This window comes from Myxocyprinus asiaticus, chromosome 36, assembly GCF_019703515.2.
Source record: "Myxocyprinus asiaticus isolate MX2 ecotype Aquarium Trade chromosome 36, UBuf_Myxa_2, whole genome shotgun sequence".
NCBI classification, from domain to species: Eukaryota; Metazoa; Chordata; class Actinopteri; order Cypriniformes; family Catostomidae; genus Myxocyprinus; species Myxocyprinus asiaticus.
In genome coordinates, this window is record NC_059379.1 from 13,796,671 (window position 1) to 13,816,646 (window position 19,976).

At 41.1% G+C, this 19,976-nt stretch overlaps 1 protein-coding gene across 7 annotated transcripts in view; it reads left to right on the forward strand.

Annotated features, from left to right (window-relative positions):
- LOC127426901 (vesicle transport through interaction with t-SNAREs homolog 1A-like) overlaps nucleotides 1-19,976 on the forward strand; it is a 200,588-nt gene that overhangs the window by 127,552 nt on the left and 53,060 nt on the right. Inside the window, exon 8 of one of the 7 annotated variants that reach the window (XM_051674023.1) lies at nucleotides 17,996-18,785. The exons of 3 other annotated variants lie outside the window; for them this stretch is intronic. In XM_051674023.1, coding sequence (XP_051529983.1) covers nucleotides 17,996-18,347 — 352 coding nt within the window. In that variant the 3' untranslated portion in view covers nucleotides 18,348-18,785. Of the gene's footprint in view, nucleotides 1-280; nucleotides 330-5,764; nucleotides 6,014-17,995; nucleotides 18,786-19,976 lie in introns of those variants that run through there. 3 more of the 7 variants (XM_051674025.1, XM_051674028.1, XM_051674029.1) reach the window with 3 other exon arrangements.

Sequence of the window (19,976 nt, forward strand, 5' to 3'; positions counted from 1 at the left end):
ATCCACGCGATGGATAAATTCAAGACCGGCACAAATAAAAAATAGGAAAAATTTAACACTTAGGACTGATTAACAAAATGTTTGATTAACAAGTCTTCAGATAAGCATTTGTGTAACATGTACTCTATTGGTATAGTATTTATGTACTGGTATTATTAACCTGTCTTTAGATGTCATACTTATAATTGTAAGCCATGCTCCTTCTGCTTTCTTTTCTTTTACTGATTGCCTTTCTTTTAAATTCTTGTGTGTGTGTGTGTTTTGCTTATTTCCACACTAGATGCCCCAGCCTTGGACTCTCATCCAGAGAGTGAGAGGTGCACACATTGTGTCCTGCCAGTAATCAATCGATGGATGGAGCGTTAGCATGCTCCCTTCACCTCCTTTCACTCTGGCCACCTCACTGTAGTTTTGACACTGGAAAAGCTGACCTCTCTTACCAGCACCAATCAGCACCTCTTTTACCCACTCGAGAGCTTCATTTATTCACTCTATGGAGTGTTGCTCTCCTGTTTTCCCGCATCACTACATTGTAACTGGAACCCTCAAGGTTCCTATTCACGTTGTTTTATCGGTCTTTGAGATGTTTTCTTTCGCTTGTTTCTTTCGTTGTGTCTTGAGTTGTTTTGTTTAGTTGTGGCTTCTTTGTGAGGTTTATCTCTCTGGGGCCTGGGTCTCTCTAAGATTGAATAGACCAGCTCTAGCTGTGCCTGGATGATGAGCAGACCAGGGCTGCAGTGTGGAGCTGAGCTGTATTGTCCTCTGAATAGGGTCTTTGTGGTGACCTCTTCCTCATAGGCCAGTACAAAGACAGCAGTAATGACCACTGCAAGCCCACAACAGTGAGAGATTCTCCCAGACCAGGACATAATGGCCAGAGACACGTGCCATTGTTTTGTATCTTCAGTCCACCCTGCAAGAAATGGTTCTGATTTCCTTTATTTAGCTTAAATATAGAGCCAACATTTTCTAATTGCCTCCCTGTGTTACTACCGTCTTTCAGAATAGCTTTAAATGATCTGTTCGTTTTATGGCCTTATTCCAAAGTAATGGATGACACAACCCATATGGAGCTTAACCTTTATGCTCATAAAGTCATTCAGAGTTGAATCTATGGTCATTAACTTTTCCGACACTTCTTATACTTTCGTCCTCTATTCTGTTTGCTTCTCTTGATGGCTTGTGCCTATGTAAGAGGACCACTCAGTTCTCCATTGTTATGGTTTCAACACCACACAAAATTTACATTGGGGATTTCCACCATCACCTCCCACTTGACTGTTGATGTGATTCCAAGCAGAGCATTTTTGTTGGCCCTCAGTGCTATTAGTGTTTACATGAGGCCACATGGTAATGTGTGCGTTCTGCTTGTTTCATTTGACTGTTGGCGCAGATTTGAAATTCTTTCCCATATCCCGGCCTATTATGCAGAGTTGACTCTAAGTAAGCCATTTGTGGGTTGATTTCACTTGAAAGTATAGCACAGGAGCTCTGTGGCACTATTAAATCATTCCTCTGTATGTTTGAGCAAACATTAAGACTGAATTAGCAACATTGGCTCGACCATTGGTGTTAGTTTGGTGCAGGACTATCTTGTAGGGAAGGTTTCCCTGCAAAATGCAAATGCATTTAAGAAAACAATTAAGAAACCATATCATAGTGCTTTTATCAATCCAGACCAGAAAAGCATCTTTTTGTAATGCCTGGCTTTATACAATTGATTGGTCGAGCATGGCGCTAATAACGGCAAGATCATGGGTTTGATTCCCAGGGAAAGCATACACCGATAAATTGTATACCTGTGCAGCAAAATCAACATGTATTATAGATTATTTAAAACATCAGAGCCCATGTTATGGATACGTCAGATGTTTATGTAGGCAAATTTTATTAGAAATATACTTTTTAGCCCTTAGAAAGCCCTGTAGCCCTTGTTATGCCAAGTGCTTAGATAGTCCAGCCTCATCTTTCCCGCGCTGTTTGATGTGTTGCTGGTTGGGCTTGGGTGCACGTTTAGCGACCAGGATGGGACTGACTGTGTATTGAGTCAAACTTCGGTGAGCTATAGCATCAGGTTCTGCGTACTTCCTCTCCAACATGCTGAATAAAATGTTTTCTACTCCCCCCGCCCCCTGCTATCAGTAAACACTAAGATCCCGAAACAAATCAATGTCGCTTTCCTTTGAAGTGCCTAAACGCATTACGGCGGCTGCATTATAATTGGCCAAGTGAGGCGCAGATCAATACATGGTGTAATTGGCTGACACAGGAAGGGTGTGAGACTTTATTATCATTAATATTTAGACATGATGTGGGAAGACCCGAGTAAGGTTAAATGTACATCAGTGGTGAGCGTCTTTGATCTCGTTGATAAGCAGATCGATCTGAAAGCGAAGAGGTCAGAATGAATTGCGTGCTCCCATTTATGTCAGCGGAGGGAATTTTTGACTCTTAACCATCTTCTGCAGTTCTGCGGCATTCAACATACAGAGTCACAACAACATCTGTGTCATGACCACTGTCACCACCAACGCTGTCACTCAAAACCAAGGCTATTGTGAGCTATGTAAGGTATCCATGGATGTTGCAGTTTGCTACTCATCGAATGCTTCTCAGCAACTGCTTCTATCATTGAGTCGCCAGTGTTAGTGCTTGTAAATGCACACCAGCCTGGAGAGACTGTATTGAATACAAGTAACTCAATGACCTGGTTGAGTTTTCTCTCACCTGAGTCTGGCTGAGGCTTTGTGTGACTCTTTTGTCTGGGCAGTGTAAGCGGATCTATGGGAGGAGATACCAGAGGCTCAGGGTGCGAGTTGAGATGGCAGGGCCATCGGGGGCCGTCACTCGATATCCCGATCGCTGAGTGCAAAATGGCCTCTGGACGGCTCTCCCTGTCTCGCAGCCACACTCTAGGGGCTGATGTGGGCCTAGACACATGTTCATGTATGTCTGCCTATCCTTGTGTCACATTCCCACAGGTTTAATACCTTAATCATTGTACTTAGGAGGACAAAGATTGGTGGCAGGTGAAACAATGGCAACTATCTCAGGTTTCACGAGCTGTGACCTACTGCCTATCACAGCTTGAGGATCAAGGTCATATGGAGCTGAAACACATTGGGCTGTTTTACCTTTTATTCTTTAGTCTGTATGTGTAACTGTGTCATACAAGGTTATACTCTCATACACATACCAAGAGCAAAGACCCATTTTTTCAATAAAGCGAGCTGCAGCTCAGCTATGGTATTGCTCAGTAGATCTTATCTGCTCTTTGCAAGCAGCTCATTCTGGTACTTTGCCCAACATGAAGCATTGACATGAATGCAAAGAATTTCAAAAAGACAAAGACAATGGACAGAGTGAATGAAGTCCAGAGGAAAGAAAAAATATGACCAGTGTGAAGAAAATTGTTTGCATTGAACCCACCATGCCCTACTGACTAATATCCAGGTGATCTATAAACCTTTAATTCACGAAAGCAAGAAAACTGGCATCTTCAGCTTCTCTTCTACATCCTTTCCTGCTGGAGGGTTTGTACATAAAAGCTTAATGAATGGGCCTAAACGAAGTGCACATCGGCTCCTGTTTTATCTCTCTTTGTGGCGGCCTGACATGAGGCGGCCCTGTCTTTGAAACTACCTCTGACACTGTCAGAGCTGACTCTCTCCAGTTGATAGAGAAAGAGAGAAAGGCTGATCTGGCCTGTCTCTTTCGTTCTTTTCTGAAAAGCTTGTCAGTGCATTGTTTGATCGTAGCACAGAAATAAGTTATCTATAGGAGTCGAGATTAACCCAGGGCATTAGTCATATGTACAAATAGAGTACAGTTGAGGCATCTATGTCATCTTCCGCACAGTGTACGTTAATATAAAACAACTTCTTAAAGAGAACACTTTTTTCAAGAATTTAAAAGCTTAAATTTTGCCCTTGCTTATGCATAACTACAGGTACTGCCATAGAGAAAATAAAATCCAAAAGAATATTTGTCTTGCAAGACAATTGAAAGTGGTTAAATTAGCATGTGTATCTCAGATTGGACACAAACTTTCCTAATGCCAAACACTTGATTGGGTTTTACTAAATTCTTAGGAAAGGATCCAATGTCATGATTAGGTGACCGGCACAATTGTTAATAGACGGCCGATACACAATAAATGCACTGTTATTTCTTAACAAATTCATTGTTAACCGTCTGTGAGTGGGCGACATCTGTATGTGTATGAGAAAGAGCAAGTGGTCACACAAAGGCCTTTTTGTCGTTATGGCAATGTTTTGTCATGTGGAATAAATTAGTTTTTTTTTTCCAGCATCTGATGTTAGGTCACCATTTCCAGTTGTGCCGTGCACATTCTGTACTTTAATCATTTGTTTCTATAAGGACAGTCTTGGTCAAATGCTGTTTTGGAATTGGCTCTGCTTGTGTATATCTTTAGTCTTTAGTATGTGTGTACTGTATCTGTTGTAATGGCAGATAAGGAGAAGATGAAGGGCATCTCTGAGCACACTCACAGCGCCGTGGCTCCATCTGTTTGCCTACTTTTAATTGTTGTGGAAGTGAAGACAGCAAAAGGGGGTGTGATTGTTCTCATCCTCTTCGCAGAGGTATTTCCGTAACATTAAAGAAACAGAGGCAGAACAGTCCAGATTATCACCATGTAAATAATCTTATTTGGCTCCGCTAATGAATGTCATTTACTTTTAAAAACCAGGATTAATTAACGCTTGGCAACCTCCTCTTCCTCCCCAAAGGGAATAAGTCTCAATTAGGCAGAGGATTGCTGCTAACATTTTCGTGGAAAATCTGAATATGACCGAATGCATACATATGCTTTGCTGACATGGAAAATAACCTTGCAATTAATTATGTCCCTAATTTAATGTAGGGCTCAGAAAGTGCTGTTTTATTGAAAGCGTAAAGATTCTTAGTACTTTCTCTCTTCTGTTCTTTTAAAAGGCTTTCTGTTAGAAACTCACAACGGACGGTCTCGTCTCAAGAGCAGGAGGCGTAAAATAAAGTTGCTGCCTACTTTTTCAAAATAAAGTCACAAAAACAAACAAGAGCCTCAAATTAGATTTCCCAAAACATAACATTCTCTCTTATTAAATGCGCTCTGTGGCCAAAAGCTGAAATAGAAAGACTCGGCCTCTGCTCTGCCTTTTCTCACTGAGCCATGCTCTCCTCCGTTGCCATTTTAACTACAGTCTTTAACTAAACCAGCAGTCTGCCACACAAGCAAAAATATGCCACTATAACTATAGTTTTTTCTTCCATTTGTTTTTCAAATACATTCCTTCTTCTGAATGAAAATGCATTCTGCCCTCCGATAAAACTTTCTTCTAACACTTGCTTGGTGCTTGCTCAATGTGTTTGAGTGTGTGCGCATCTCTGTATGGGAATTCGAGCATTGTGGAACTTAACCTAAATGAAAGATCAGATGAAGATGAGGGTGATTGGCGGACAAGAGCTTGTGTTTGAGGTGTGACACCCCCCTCCTGAGCTAACTGAGCTTTGATTGACTCCCAGTCTGAAAGGGTTAACTCCTCTGACCACCAACAGGAGCTGACCTCAGCTCTCTTTGAATGTATTCTCCCACTGATTGGTCTATTATAGACTTTGTTGGAATTTGCACCGATGAGAACTTTGAACTACTGTATGAAATTATATCAGGTTGCCTGAACTGTCATTGAGGCTGCACTCTGGTAAGAAATACCACAATAAAGATAAATTAACAACAGAAATATTTTTCCCATTTATTTTCTAGGCATTTCAGAAAATTCTTCATTAAGGCCACGTCCACACTAATCTGTTTTAATTTGAAAAGTCGGTTTTAAGGCTACACATTATTCAGTTATAAAAAGTGTTTTAAAAATATCCGATTTTGGAGAAGGAATGTTTCAGTGTGGTTGAGAGGCATAAACATTGCAAAATCAATGTGTTTTCAAACGAAAATGTATCAGTGTGGATGTGGCCTAGGACTTGAACTACACCAACCAGTTCTGAGATGAATCACAAGGATACAACATTCCATGCATAAAAGTCATTAAAAAATACAAAGATACAACATCTTTTATGGGGCAATGAAGTGCTCATTTTGGGAAGAGTAACTGAGAAAAACTGGGAACATTATAGAATTAAAAATGACAGTACAATATAAAACTAATGAGTATAAATCATATATTATATGTATAAAATACCATGTATTTGAAGTTAAAAATTATTTAAACAAACAAGTACATTTTTCAGAGTGTATGTAGACTCAATTATGACATTCACAATGCCTTATGGGAGTACATGATAATTGCTGAGTTGCATATTCCATTATGATGATAATATTATCTTCTCTGATTGGCGGAGAGTGTAGTTCTTCAGCAATTAAATACTATTTTAAAAAGTGAAATTGATGTCACATTGACTTTTGGCTTCTACAGAAGCATTCACCATAAATTAACAACCTCATAGTACAGTATCGGTCTTCTTTTTTAACAGTGTTATCATTAAATATCATTACCTCTTTGGAGAAAATGATTGTGACTTCCAGAACACTACTTTTGCACTGTATAATCACATTAATGTTCAAACAGTCAGCTAAACTATATTTAGCATGTAGCAGTGCAACCCAAGATTTTGGGTCATGTGTATATGTTTTTTGTCTGTGTGTGTGTGTAAGCATGAGTTTAAATGGCATTGCTTTGGGGCAGGCATATGCTCATAAATGTCAAGCCAGAAAGCTGACAACTGATAACTGTGAGAAACAGAAAGAAAGATAGAATGACAAATATAAACAGAATGAAAGATGCAAACAGAGTGAGAAATGTAGAAAGAGAAAGAGGGCCGGATTGTTCTCCGTCAATATGTTTTATGACAGGATTCTGTGTCTCCTTGCCTCTGTCTCACTCCAGTGTGAGAAAGCAATACCAGCTCACTAATGATATCAGGCCTGTCTCTCTCTCTCTCTCTCTCTGTGTGTGTGTGTGTGTGTGTGTGTGTGTGTGTGTGTGTATACTTCGCTATAATTTTGTGACATTTTGGGTAAGGTCTTCATTTGGAAAATCGATTCATAGATAAAGCAAAAGCTGTTTGTTTGTTTGTTTGTTTGTTTAGATTCTAAAAATGCAAAAAGTTATCTTTAGGGATAGGGTCAAGGTTCCTCTATAGTTTTTATAAATAGCTTTATATAAAAACAATAGAAGTATGTGCTGCCATACAAAGGCAAAATTTAGAAACTAGCCCAACACTGTATGGTTTTTGGTTTTCAATGTTTGGTTTTCAAAGTGACTCAAAAACTAATCCATTACAAATTATTAATTACTTACCTAATATGGTAATCAGATGATTTAACTGATTGTTTTATAAAAAGTTATCACACCACTAATTACTTTTATGTTGCTTTCTAAAATGCTTTTCACTGAGACATTTTCATGTTTCCACTAAACGAATTCAACCCCCTTGAGCTGTCACAGAAACAGACATACATATGAACTAAGGATGTTGATGATTAACTGGTGATCAAATAATTGTCATTAATAATTTGATAGATTAATCTTATTGATAGTCGATTAATTAATTTCAGCACTAATGCATTCAGTAATCATGCAGCAAACTTTGAAAAGACTATCTATATATACATCTGCCGCTAGAGGACACATGGCTGTAATGTAATCAATCATGGAGGATTTTTCTGTAAATTAATATTGTTTTCTGCATACAATGTGAGAGTACAACATGACAAGAAGCACTGTTGATTCGCCAGTCTACTTGTTTCACCCCAACCTACAATTACGTAATTGATTGCCAGGTGAGCACAAAGGCACATTCACCTGACATCGTAGCAGAGAAGCTGACTTCTACTTGAGGCATAATCTAGATTCACCATCAGATCAGTCTCTACTGACATACCCATGGACTATTCACAGACTGTCTGATACTTATTTCACAAACAGTGGCAACAGCTGGCTGAAATTACAAGCTCCTACATGATTGGCTGGCTCCTATGCAGTTTCTTAGAGTCAGTGTGCACTGGTTTGTCTTTACAAGGTAACAGGCTGCTGGTGAAAGATATTTTCTCTGAATTTGACAACTTTGCGTGATTCATGGCAGTGAATCTTTGAAAGACATATAAACAGTTTTGTTTAAGGCACTTAGTTTCAAGTAAACAAAATATCGACCAGCATCAGAGTTCCGTATGTCCAATTTCAGATTTGCCAATTTTTTATTGATTGTTTGATCAGATGTCAATCAGACAACCTTTAATGTCTCAGTGGGCCAGAGTAAGTTGCAATGTGGACTAAAAAAGTCTAACTACATGACTGGCACCAGATTACATGGAAATTCTTGACTCCTTCCCATATCGCTACTATGATTCTTATCCCACGATCTGTCATGGACTGAATAAGAAATACAGTGGGCGTCCTCTGACCTCTGGGTTCAGGCTGCTAGGTGGTTTTCACACCTTGCTTTAGGAAGCTCTTTAGATTATTAAAAGCTTATTCAAGGATCTTGAGAGTGTGTATTCATTATAGTGGTGTGTATGTGTATTGTAGCTGGCAGACTGGGTGTCAGGGCATGGAGAGGCAGGGGCAGAGGTACACTATTAAATAAATAATGGTGCTAGGGCAAGTAGGTCCTCTGGCTGAGGGCCAGACAGGTAAATTTCCCCTCAGTGAAGTGAGGTTGGGCATTTTAGAGAGAAAGAGAGCAGGCCTGCCGGCTGCCGGCCTCTCTGTCTGTGCATTCTGCTTCTCGCCGCATACCAGGGGCACCATTTCCCACCTGGAGACAGACAAGCTTGAGGATCTGATTGGCCAACCACCAGAGCGTGCTCACAAAGGCTTCTTTGACTGCAGGTCAGTTGGTTAACCAAGCAATAGAGAGGGAAAGAAACCCCTCTTAGCCAGTCTGCATTCCCCTTTTCACTTCTTTTTCTTCTCTTCCAAACCTTTTTGTGCTAAATGGGGCATCTGTGCGTTTGGCAGAGAGCATGGAGGTAGCGTTTGTACCTGTTGGTTACTCAGGCATTTTTATTTGTGTGTTAGAGGGAGAGCGCTACCTGAGCACTGTGGGTTTGAAGTTTTTGGCTGCTTGAGAGCAAACAGCCCCTGTTTGATCCGTGGTTCATACCAGGGTGAGGGGTCACAGATAAACTTGGCCGTGTGTGGAGTTTGAGAGCATTTTAAAAGAATGGGTAATACTTAGGCTTCGTACACTGAGCAATACCGAAATATTTAATTTTGGGGGGAAAAATGGCTTAAAATATAAATTAATATGCAAATAAAATGTTTAGTGGATAGATGGACGGATGGAAAGACAGATGGATGGACAAATAGATAGATGGATGGAAGTTAGGAATAATAGACAGATGGATAGAAAGATGGATGTATGGATATCTTTGGTGCTTTCTTCAAGAGACATGGGGGTGTAGCAGGAAACAGCTGATCCACTGCATCAAGCCTGCTAAAGTGTAAAGCTACCATACTCTCCCTCTCTTCGTTACTCTGTGATTCAAGCTCTGCCTCTCTCTCTCCCATGTGTAAAAGGCACTTTGCATATGTGTGATGCTTTAAATGCTGCATAGTTAGCAGCCATTGCTTAGCCCCTATGTGACCTGCGAGCAGTGGGTGTGTTTGATCACAGGGCATGAGTAGTAATGCATCTAAACAGTATTCTTTAACTAGCAGAACAGAGGGGATCCACAGGGCCCACAACTGCCAACGAATTGATGTAATATAGTACGGTCAGCATAGCCTTGGGGAAAAGAGCTGATGACCTTGCAGTTACGTGTAGAAGTTCAGTCGTTTGCCTTCAGCACGACAGTTATTAGTGTGCTGTATGTTCCGGAGGAATATGTCTCTCTCTGATCATGAAAAAGCCATTTTCTTGCATAGAGTAGACATGTTCAACTAGGGCTGGGCGATTTGATGATATATATCATGGCGATGATATAAACTGTCAATCGACAGAGATTTTGCTATATCGTGTATATCGCGATATGTAATCGTGACCATATCTATCAGTGGGCATGCTTCACGTGAAACTGAAACCAGGCTTTATCGAGGAGGTGAATTCGCCGGTTATTTGTGTGCGCTGGTTTAGCTCCAGATTCCCTAAAGGAATTATGCAGATCAGGCAACGGTGCAAATGTGCCCACAAACTCGTGGCTGATTCTTTGCAATTCTGATTTTGTGGGCCAGTTCTGAGCGCTCTACAGCGGAGGAGGCAGAAGTCCACCATGATCTGACTGACACACTGCCGGGACAGCATCACTGTGATCCAGACACCTGAATCATCTCTTTAACATGCTGAGGTGTGCTTGACTACACCGCACATCTGTACGTCTCCATCATTTGATGAATTTTTGCTGATGTGATCAAAAGAAAAGTTACGAAAATGAAGGGAAATTGTTATTAAAACAGGTGGGACTTCTGGGTCACAAAAGCTGACACAGATTAGAAAAATGTATCTGCAAACTGTCGTGTGAGGATAATCACTTGTGGTAATACAAACAATCTGTTTTAACACCTTAAAATGAAGCACGCTACAGAATATTATGAAAGCCAAAAGATGCGCTCCGCATTAATTCCCTCTTTTTTAATCTTTTTGTTTTTTTGCAAAAACAAATTATAAATACAGTACTATGCAAAAGTTTTAGGCACTTGTGAAAAATGTTGTATAGTGAGGATGTCTTCAAAAATAATGAAATAAATAGTTTTCATTTATCACTTAATGTCATACAAAGTCCAGTAAACATAAAAAAGCTAAATCAATATTAGGTGTGACCACCTTTGCCTTTAAAAAAGCACCAATTCTCCTAGGTACACCTGGACACAGTTTTTCTTGGTTGTTGGCAGATAGGATGTTCCAAGCTTCTTGGAGAATTTGCCACAGTTCTTCTATCTATTTAGGCTGTCTCAATTGCTTCTGTCTCTTCATGTAATCTCAGACTGACACGATGTTCAGTGGGGGGCTTTGTGGGGGCCATGACATTTGTTGCAGGGCTCCTTGTTCTTCTATTCTAATCTTTTCTGTTTGCAAAAGTAATGTTTTGGAGTCTAACATTTATATTTCCTATTGACACACTAAAGCTGAAGATATAAATAACCATCTTAAGACAAATGCTTTTGTGAAACATCTTATGTGCCTAAGACTTTTGCACAGAACTGTATATTTTACATTTATTTTCTGCAAGACGTGTTATTTTCTTTGTGTATTTTTACTAAAATTATGTAATATTTTCTTTTTTACTTTTGCTTTGAAAAGATCTTCAGTTTCTTGAGGAAAGTTTATAGTAAATCTGATCAACAACATATCTGACTGAAATGTGGCATAATGTGAAAATTAGTATATGGTAAGGTTGATTTAATTTAAGAGTGTTTATTTTATTTTTAACTTTGTCAAGTTCTAAATAAAGATAAAATTATATAAGTTTTCATTTAAAAAGCATTTATTTCACTGACTAGGTTTTCCAAAAATAGACATTACAATATGGTTATTTATTATGTTAACCGATTTTTATTGGTTTTCCAGAAGAAAAAAAAACAAAAAAGAAAAAAGAAATAATTAAAAAAATATATATATATTTATATATATATATATATCACAATATATATTGTTATCTTGATCTAAATTTACTCGTATCGTGATATAAGATTTTGGTCATATCACCCACCCCTATGTTCAACCATATGCCTCGCCCACTATGGCCCTGGATTTATTCATTCCAGATGCTCAACTCATGGTGGTTAATCTTAGTCTCCGGTCTAATGCAGAGACTTCCTTGATAGAAGAATGTCCAACAAGTGGAATGAATCATTTACTGTATTCATTGACTTTAGATAATTTGAATGATAATTTTAACAATTAGGATGATGTAGTATACATGCATACATTAGCTGACTAGTCAGTGATTCAATGTTTACATATGGTAAATGACACACCACGTGCAGTGCAGTGTCAGTTACCCATTATAGATAAGCATTCAATGACACACAAATACACTGATGTGGTCCCCCTGTATTATATTTTTTGTTTTGTTTTTGTCTGGTTTGTTTTGTGATATGAACAAAAGTGTTATAATTTATTTTGTGTTTTGTTTCTTATTTTGTTTTGTCTTTTCTTGTCTTGTCTACTCTTGTTTTTTTGTTTTGTATTTGGTCTTCTCTTCTCTTGTCTTGTTGTTTTTTTTTTGGGGGGGGGGGGGTTGTTCTTTCATGTTTTGTCTTGTTTTTCTTTTCTTTTTTTGTCGTCTTGTCTTGTTTTGTTTCACTGTTTGTGTTCAGAGAAAATTTCCTGCTGTATAAAACAAGAGCAACTGTGAAGTCACATGGTCTACGACTAGACGGCACATACCCAAAGCATTTGGTGAATTGGATGAACTAATTAGATGAACTAATCAACTAGTCTGTGCAACCCTTAGTCTGCATGTCTCTGTCTCCAGCTTGCGTGTGATGTCAGGTGTATTTAAGTTAATGCAGTGCGTAAGTCACTATGATGGTGGATGATATGTTTTTGTATTAGTTTTAGGTGTGTGTGTCCTTTTGCACCTCAGTCTGTCTGCTACAGGGAGTAGATATGTGCAGAGAGAGTAAAGTGACTGTGTAAGCTAAAAGATCCTGGACAGAAGGGCACTGAGAAAATGACAGGGAAAAAGAGGGAGAAGTGGAAAAACAACAACTGCACAAACAAGGCTGAAGTTGGTGTTTGTTTCAGAGAGAAGGTGCTGAAAATGGGGACTGTCTGTCACAGCCCTCCTCTCTCTCTCTCTCTCTCTCTCTTTCTTTCTTTCTCTCTCTCTCTTTCTCCATCTCTCTTACTCAAACTCTAAAGCATTGAGATTCAGACCTCCTGCTCCTTTTCTTCCTCTCACCATGTGGATACACATACTCACACACACTCTCTCTTCTCTCTCTCACACACACACACACACACACACACACACACACACACACACACACACACACACACACACACACACACCCCACCAACACTGGAGAGAAAAGAAAATCCTAGTGCTTGACTTTGGTTTAAATTATTGATTTTCATTCCCTTATAAATTTTCCATAGTGTCCCACAGTCTGTGTACGATATGCTAGCTGTATGTTTATGGAAGGAGAGTCATTCTATCACAGAGTGAACTTTCTTAAACCAAGAAAGACAATGCAGACAGACATTGACACTGGGTTCATCTTTACTTTGCCTATGAATGTGAGTAAATATGCTTCTCCTTTGCATGAAGTACAATAATCTTTGAAGACTGAGTTTCAAGTGCATTTCACTTATGCATTTTTTCACAAATATGGATTTTCTCCTTGACACCAGTTTGCAGTACAGTCCCTCGGTAGCACAGGCGCCCTGTGACCTGTAACCTGTCGGGTCACAGGAACTGCAAAATTGACAGCTCAGTGTGCGAGCCGCCCACCTATCTCTCTTGTGCTCAGGAGTTTCAACGCACAGAAAATAGAACAGCAATCCTCGTCAATTAATTCACACAGCTGTCAGTGAGCTTAGAGGACTCTCACAACCCCTCCTGTGTTTTCTTCACTCTTTTCTTTCTCTCTCTACCTCTTTTCCTCTACCATGGCATAGATTTTCTGTAGTTTTCCTCAACCTGACCCTTGGAGGCTGCAGGGCCTGATTAGTCAGATTTAGTGCTGAGTCTATTGATCGCACCCTCCAGGGCAATAACCAAATGGAGCCGGTGCAACAAGTCAATAGCGCTGTTATTGCACCAAACCGATGGCCTGCGCTTCAATCGGTACTGCTGGGGAGAGCTGGCAAGTCATCATGAGTGAATTAGTGTCACTCAGAAACCCCTGCATACCAGACAACCCCTCCGTCCATCCTCAGGAGCTCTTACTCAGTTTCCTCTCCCTCTCTCTCACTCGCTCACTTTCTCCAGGAGTCTACTCCAGTCCAGGGACGAGATTCGTCTGCGCATTTTGTAAGAGGAAGAGAAGGGTCTGCAATTTTAATGGAACGACATGGATTATTTAAAGTGACTAAACCCCGTGTTGTAGTGTCAAGTTGAAAGATGTTGGATGACACTGTGGTTTCTGAAGCTCTGCTACAAGATCATGTGAGAAAAATTCTCTGCAGCATATGCTGCTCTTGAATTTATCTGCTTGGAGAAGAAATGGACAGATTATTTGACTATGGACTGGGTTTAAAGATCAGTCATTTTCACAGTGCTTTTGCTTGCTAGCAGGCTGGCATCGCTTGCTATTGCTCATACTTAAGGTTAGAGATTTGATCAAACACCTAACCCCCTAAGTATTAAACTTCAGCACGTAACTCTTCTCCCACTTTTTGTGCTACGAATATGAATAATATCTTAAATTGTGCGGCTTGTTGAGGATAAGGCGTGTTATTACTTTTCTAAGTGATTAGATGTAAGATTTTCATCTGGAAAATAAAACAGGTGAAGAAATTCCACAGACTTGCATTGAAGTAGAGGCCCAAGATCAGTGTGATCAGAGGAACGTACATTCTATCAAGTCTTTCTGCTCTCCTGATCTGGAATTTCTCATGCTTCTGTGTTGACCATTCTGGCCACCAAGGGAATTCACAGCGGTCATTATCACAGCTGTGTACATCCCCCCACAAGCTGACACAGACCGGGCACTCAAGGAACTGTATGGGATCATAAGTGAGCAGGAAACAGCACACCCTGAGGCCGTGTTCATTGTGACCGGGGACTTTAATAAAGCCAGTTTCAAATCAGTCGCACCAAAATACCACTAGCACATTAGTTTCAACACACGAGGGGACCGGGTTTTGGACCATTGCTACTCTCCCTTCCGGGATGGCTACAAATCCCTCCCCCGCACACCATTTGGCAAATCGGACCACTCTTCCATTCTGCTTCTGCCCGCTTACAGGCAGAAACTGAAACAGGAAGCACCCACCCTCAGAACGATCCAGTGTTGGTCGGACCAATCAGACTCTACGCTACAGGACTGTTTTGATCACACGGACTGGGAGATGTTCCGGTCCGCCTCTGATGACGACATCGAGCTTTACGCTGATAGCGTAATGTGTTTCATCAAAAAGTGCATGGAGGACGTCGTTCTGACCAGAACAACACGGATCTATCCGAGCCAGAAGCCATGGATAAATAGTGATGTCCGCGCGGCACTTAATGTGCGGACCTCCGCTTTCAATTCCGGGAACATGGAGGAGCATAAACAAGCCAGTTATGCCCTCCGAAAAACAGTAAAACGCCAGTACAGGAACAAGATCGAAGGACAGTTTATCACCACCAACTCTAGAAGCATGTGGCAGGGAATTAACATCACCACGTCATCAGAGCGTGCGTGAACCAGCTGGCTGGTGTTTTTACGGACATTTTCAACCTTTCCCTCTCCTTGTCTGTAGTCCCCACATGCTTTAAAACATCCACCATTGTGCCTGTTCCAAAGCAATCAAAAGTAACTTGCTTAAATGACTGGCGTCCTGTTGCTCTGACCCCCATCATCAGCAAATGCTTTGAGAGACTAATCAGAGATTACATCTGCTCTGTGCTGCCTCTCTCTCTTGACCCATTGCAGTTTGCTTACCGCAACAACCGCTCCGCTGATGATGCCATTGCATCTACAATACACACTGCTCTCTCCCACCTGGAAAAAAAGAACACTTATGTGAGAATGCTGTTTGTAGACTACAGCTCAGCATTCAAAACCATAGTGCCCTCCAAGCTAGATGAGAAACTCCGGGCTTTGGGCTTAAACAGCTCGCTGTGCAGCTGGATCCTGGACTTCCTGTCAAGCAGACGCCAGGTGGTTAGAATGGGCAGCAACAACTCCTCATCACTGATCCTCAACACTGGAGCCCCATAGGGCTGTGTTCTCAGCCCACTCTTGTATTCCTTGTACACACATGACTGTGTGGCAACACATAGCTCCAATGCCATCATTAAGTTTGCTGATGACACGACGGTGGTAGGTCTTATCACTGACAATGATGAAACAGCCTACAGAGAGGAGGTGCACACTCTGACACACTGGTGTCAGGAGCACAAACTCTCCCTCAATGTCAGTAAGACAAAGGAGCTTGTGGTGGACTTCAGAAGAAAAGACAGGGAACACAGTCCCATCATCATCAATGGAGCACCAGTGGAGAGAGTCAGCAGCTTCAAGTTCCTGGGTGTCCACATCACTGAGGAACTCACATGGTCCATCCACACTGAAGCCGTTGTGAAGAAGGCTCATCAGCGCCTCTTCTTCCTGAGACGGCTGAGGAAGTTTGGAATGAACCGCCACATCCTCACACGGTTCTACACCTGCACTGTAGAGAACATCCTGACTGGCTGCATCTTTGCCTGGTATGGCAATAGCACAGCCCACAACCGCAAAGCACTGCAAAGGGTGGTGCAAACTGCCAGACACATCATCAGAGGTGAGCTTCCCTCCCTCCAGGATATATATATACCAGGCGGTGTGTGAAAAAGCTCGGAGGATCATCAGAGACTCCAGCCACCCGAGCCATGGGCTGTTCTCATTGCTATCATCAGGCAGGCGGTATCACAGCACCAGGACCCGCACCAGCCGACTCCATGACAGCTTCTTCCCCCAAGCAATCAGACTTTTGAACTCTTGATCTCCCACGATCAAAATACATCAGCACTGCACTTTATTACTCTTACTCTTATATCTCACACTGGACTGTCATAATTATATTATTATTATATTATATTCTCTCTTAACAACTTACTATCAACCGACAGCCTGAATGTCAATACAGTACAATACAACCTACTGTACATTCTATATATACTACTATATATACCTTTTTTTATTTTTATTGAATAATGTGTATCTATATTGTGTGTATTGTATACTGTACAGTGTGTGTTATTATTTGTATATTGTTGTGTGTAATTATGTGTATATTAGACTTTAAATTGTGCTGTGTTAATTTGATGTTATTGTAAATTGGTATATGTCTCATCACTGTCACGACTGCTATGTTGATCGTAACTGCACCCAAGAATTTCACACACCATTGCACTTGTGTATATGGCTGTGTGACAATAAAAGTGTTTTGATTTGATTTGATTTTGATTTGAAGACATATCCAGGGACCAGAATATCATAGAAACTTGGGGGTATGGATGGGAATCGTAAGGAGTTTAACAATTCCAATTCCAGTTACTTAATGGTTCCAGTAGTACCGTTAGTACATTCGTATTTTGGAAGTAGAATTGTTTGGAAAAAATAAATGCAATTCATATTGTATTTACTTCCCTCAGCAGCCTACTGCCTTCATTTCAGATTTCGACAGAGCAGGTAGAACAAATCATAAATAAATGTAATATAATTCTTGTGCATGCAATCCAATAATTGATCCTAACTATTTATTGAATAAAATTTCTAAACAAACAAAAATGTGATAATGTATTTCAATAATTCATTGTTTTATAACATTCTTCTGATTACAACAAAACTCATGTGTATCTATAACTACACATTGTCATATGAACAAACAGAATGTAACTGCACAACCTGATTGAATCTCACAAGCCTTAAGTAAAACATTACATAATGCAGTCACTGTTCTTATTTCATTACGTGTTGGAAATGATCAAAAGTTCTATATTACGCTTCAGTTAGATTCATTGTGTGTTTTTGTCTCACTAAAGAGAACCAACTCATAAGTCAATCATTTGTGAACCGCGCTGCACTGGTCGTGCTGTAAATTCAAATAAATAGGCTCATGAGTGTAATGTGTTCAGCAATGGGGGGAATTTACTAAACAATTGCGCCACTTTTGTAAAATGTATTTTATTGCAAATACCTGCGTCTTATTCACTAACCATCCTTGAAGGATAGAATGGGAGGAAAACTTCGACAATAATTTGTCCTTAATTCATGGAAGTTTAAACCCCTCTGTGATGAGGAGGAGGGTGTGTCCGGGCTGTGATGGAGCACACGGCCGTGTTGAATGTGTGTCTGTTTATGTTTTATGTTGTGTTTTATCATTAAACGTTATGTTTACTGTTCAGACAGTTCCCACCTCCTCCTTGCCCAACCTTTACCTGTTACAGTGGTGACGAAACCTGGGAGGGAGGAGGGATGCGCTGCCATTTGTCTGCCGGGGGAGGAGCGAGCTGGCATCCACCAGAGGGCGGAGGAGCGGTTGAGGACCTGGCGACAACGCGTCTGAGAGCTGGCGAGCTCATTCTTCTCTCTTACTCCTCTCTCTCGCTCTCTGCGTGTCTCCGCTCACCCTTTCCTTCTTCCCACACCTCCCCTCGTCTCTCCCCCCAGGTTCACAAGAGGCGGGGTGGACCATCAGCTGACAGAACGGCCGGAAGGGCAGCATCTCCCCCCAGATATGGGGGGGGGGGGGGTTAGTCAGACCGGTGGCGCCCTAGCCTGAATCGGGCAGGGGAGGGGTGTGATGAGTAGGAGAGTGTGGCCGGGTCATGATGGAGCACGGCCAGCACTGAATCTGGTGTGGTGGTGGCGTAGTGGGTTAAAGCACATAACTGGTAATCAGAAGGTTGTTGGTTCGATCCCCACAGCCACCACCATTGTGTCCTTGAGCAAGGCACTTAACTCCAGGTTGCTCCGGGGGGATTGTCCCTGTAATAATTACACTGTAAGTCGCTCTGGATAAAAGTGTCTGCTAAATGCATAAATGTAATGAATCAGCTGATCAGCGGGAGAGCGAGATAAGGAGTGGCCGGAGACGCCGGTTCGAGGGAGAGAGAAGCACGCAACCGCGTTGCATGTTTGTCTGTTCGTTTATGTTTTATGTTGTGTTTTATCATTAAATGTTATGTTTACGGTTCAGCTGGTTCCCGCCTCCTCCTTGCGCAACCTTTACCTGTTACACCCTCCATTCTAAATTAAACATTCTTTAAATGAAAGTGTGCCATTGTTGTACCATTGTTTAACAGTGGCATTCGTAATGAATCCATTACCACAGGTAACGTAATACTATGGATGGAAACACATTACTGTAGTTAGGTTTATGTAGAAAGTCTTTTCTAAAAAATAAACTATAGTATTTGTCATGAAAAAACTAATAGTCTAAACACATTTAGAAACCTTTCACAGTTGTAATAAAAATAAAGCCTAATGGATTCACCCTAATAGATATAATATTAATCTATACCAATGGAACACGCATCAAATTTAGACATCGCATTAACTTTTCTATAATCCACACAGAACCAGACCGAGCAGTCGCTCTTAAAAACCACTGGGCTGGCCCAGTCACTGTGGGATACTTATATTACCCCTATATACAGCATGGCCTTTAATTGTTACCGAACCACTATTTTTTGTGCTTGGGTAATTGGTGGGGACGACTACGTACCATTACCCCTGGGTCATTTTAATATGGTGAGATTTGCACGACCGGGAAGAGGCGAGAACACGTCAGAGAATTCTCCTTGCAACCTGGCAACCGCTGTGATTTGGGACAGTGAGAGGTGGTCTCCACAAGTGACAAGGATGACTCGATCGGTGGCTTTTAAGTTCACCTTCGGTCCAAGCTCCTCCCTCTCTGGAACCACCATTTCCAAAGTCACAGGGACTGCCTCTCTCCACGGTTTTAGGAGATTGAGGTGGTAAATCTGATGTGCCCCAGCTCTATCCTTTCGTTTCACCTCATAATCGATTTCCCCAACTCGCCGTGTGACCTCAAAGGGTCCTTGCCACAATAAAAAGGACTTCATCTCCCAGTTTACATTCCCATAGCCGAGTACCCTTATTATACAGCCGGTTTTGACATTCTTGAGCCTGGAGCACATTCTCCTGTGTTAATTGCCCCAGTGTGTAGAGTATTGATACATTCAAGAATGTATTGATTTTCATTTTTGCTGTTTGTAGGTCCCTCCTCCCTAATTACCGTAGGACATCCTGCACGCCGTGCAGTCGACGCTCTCGAGCCATTTGTCCCAATTCTGAGCGTCTTCGTGCACAAACTTACAAATCAAATTCTTTAGTGTCTGATTAAATCATTCAACCAAGCCA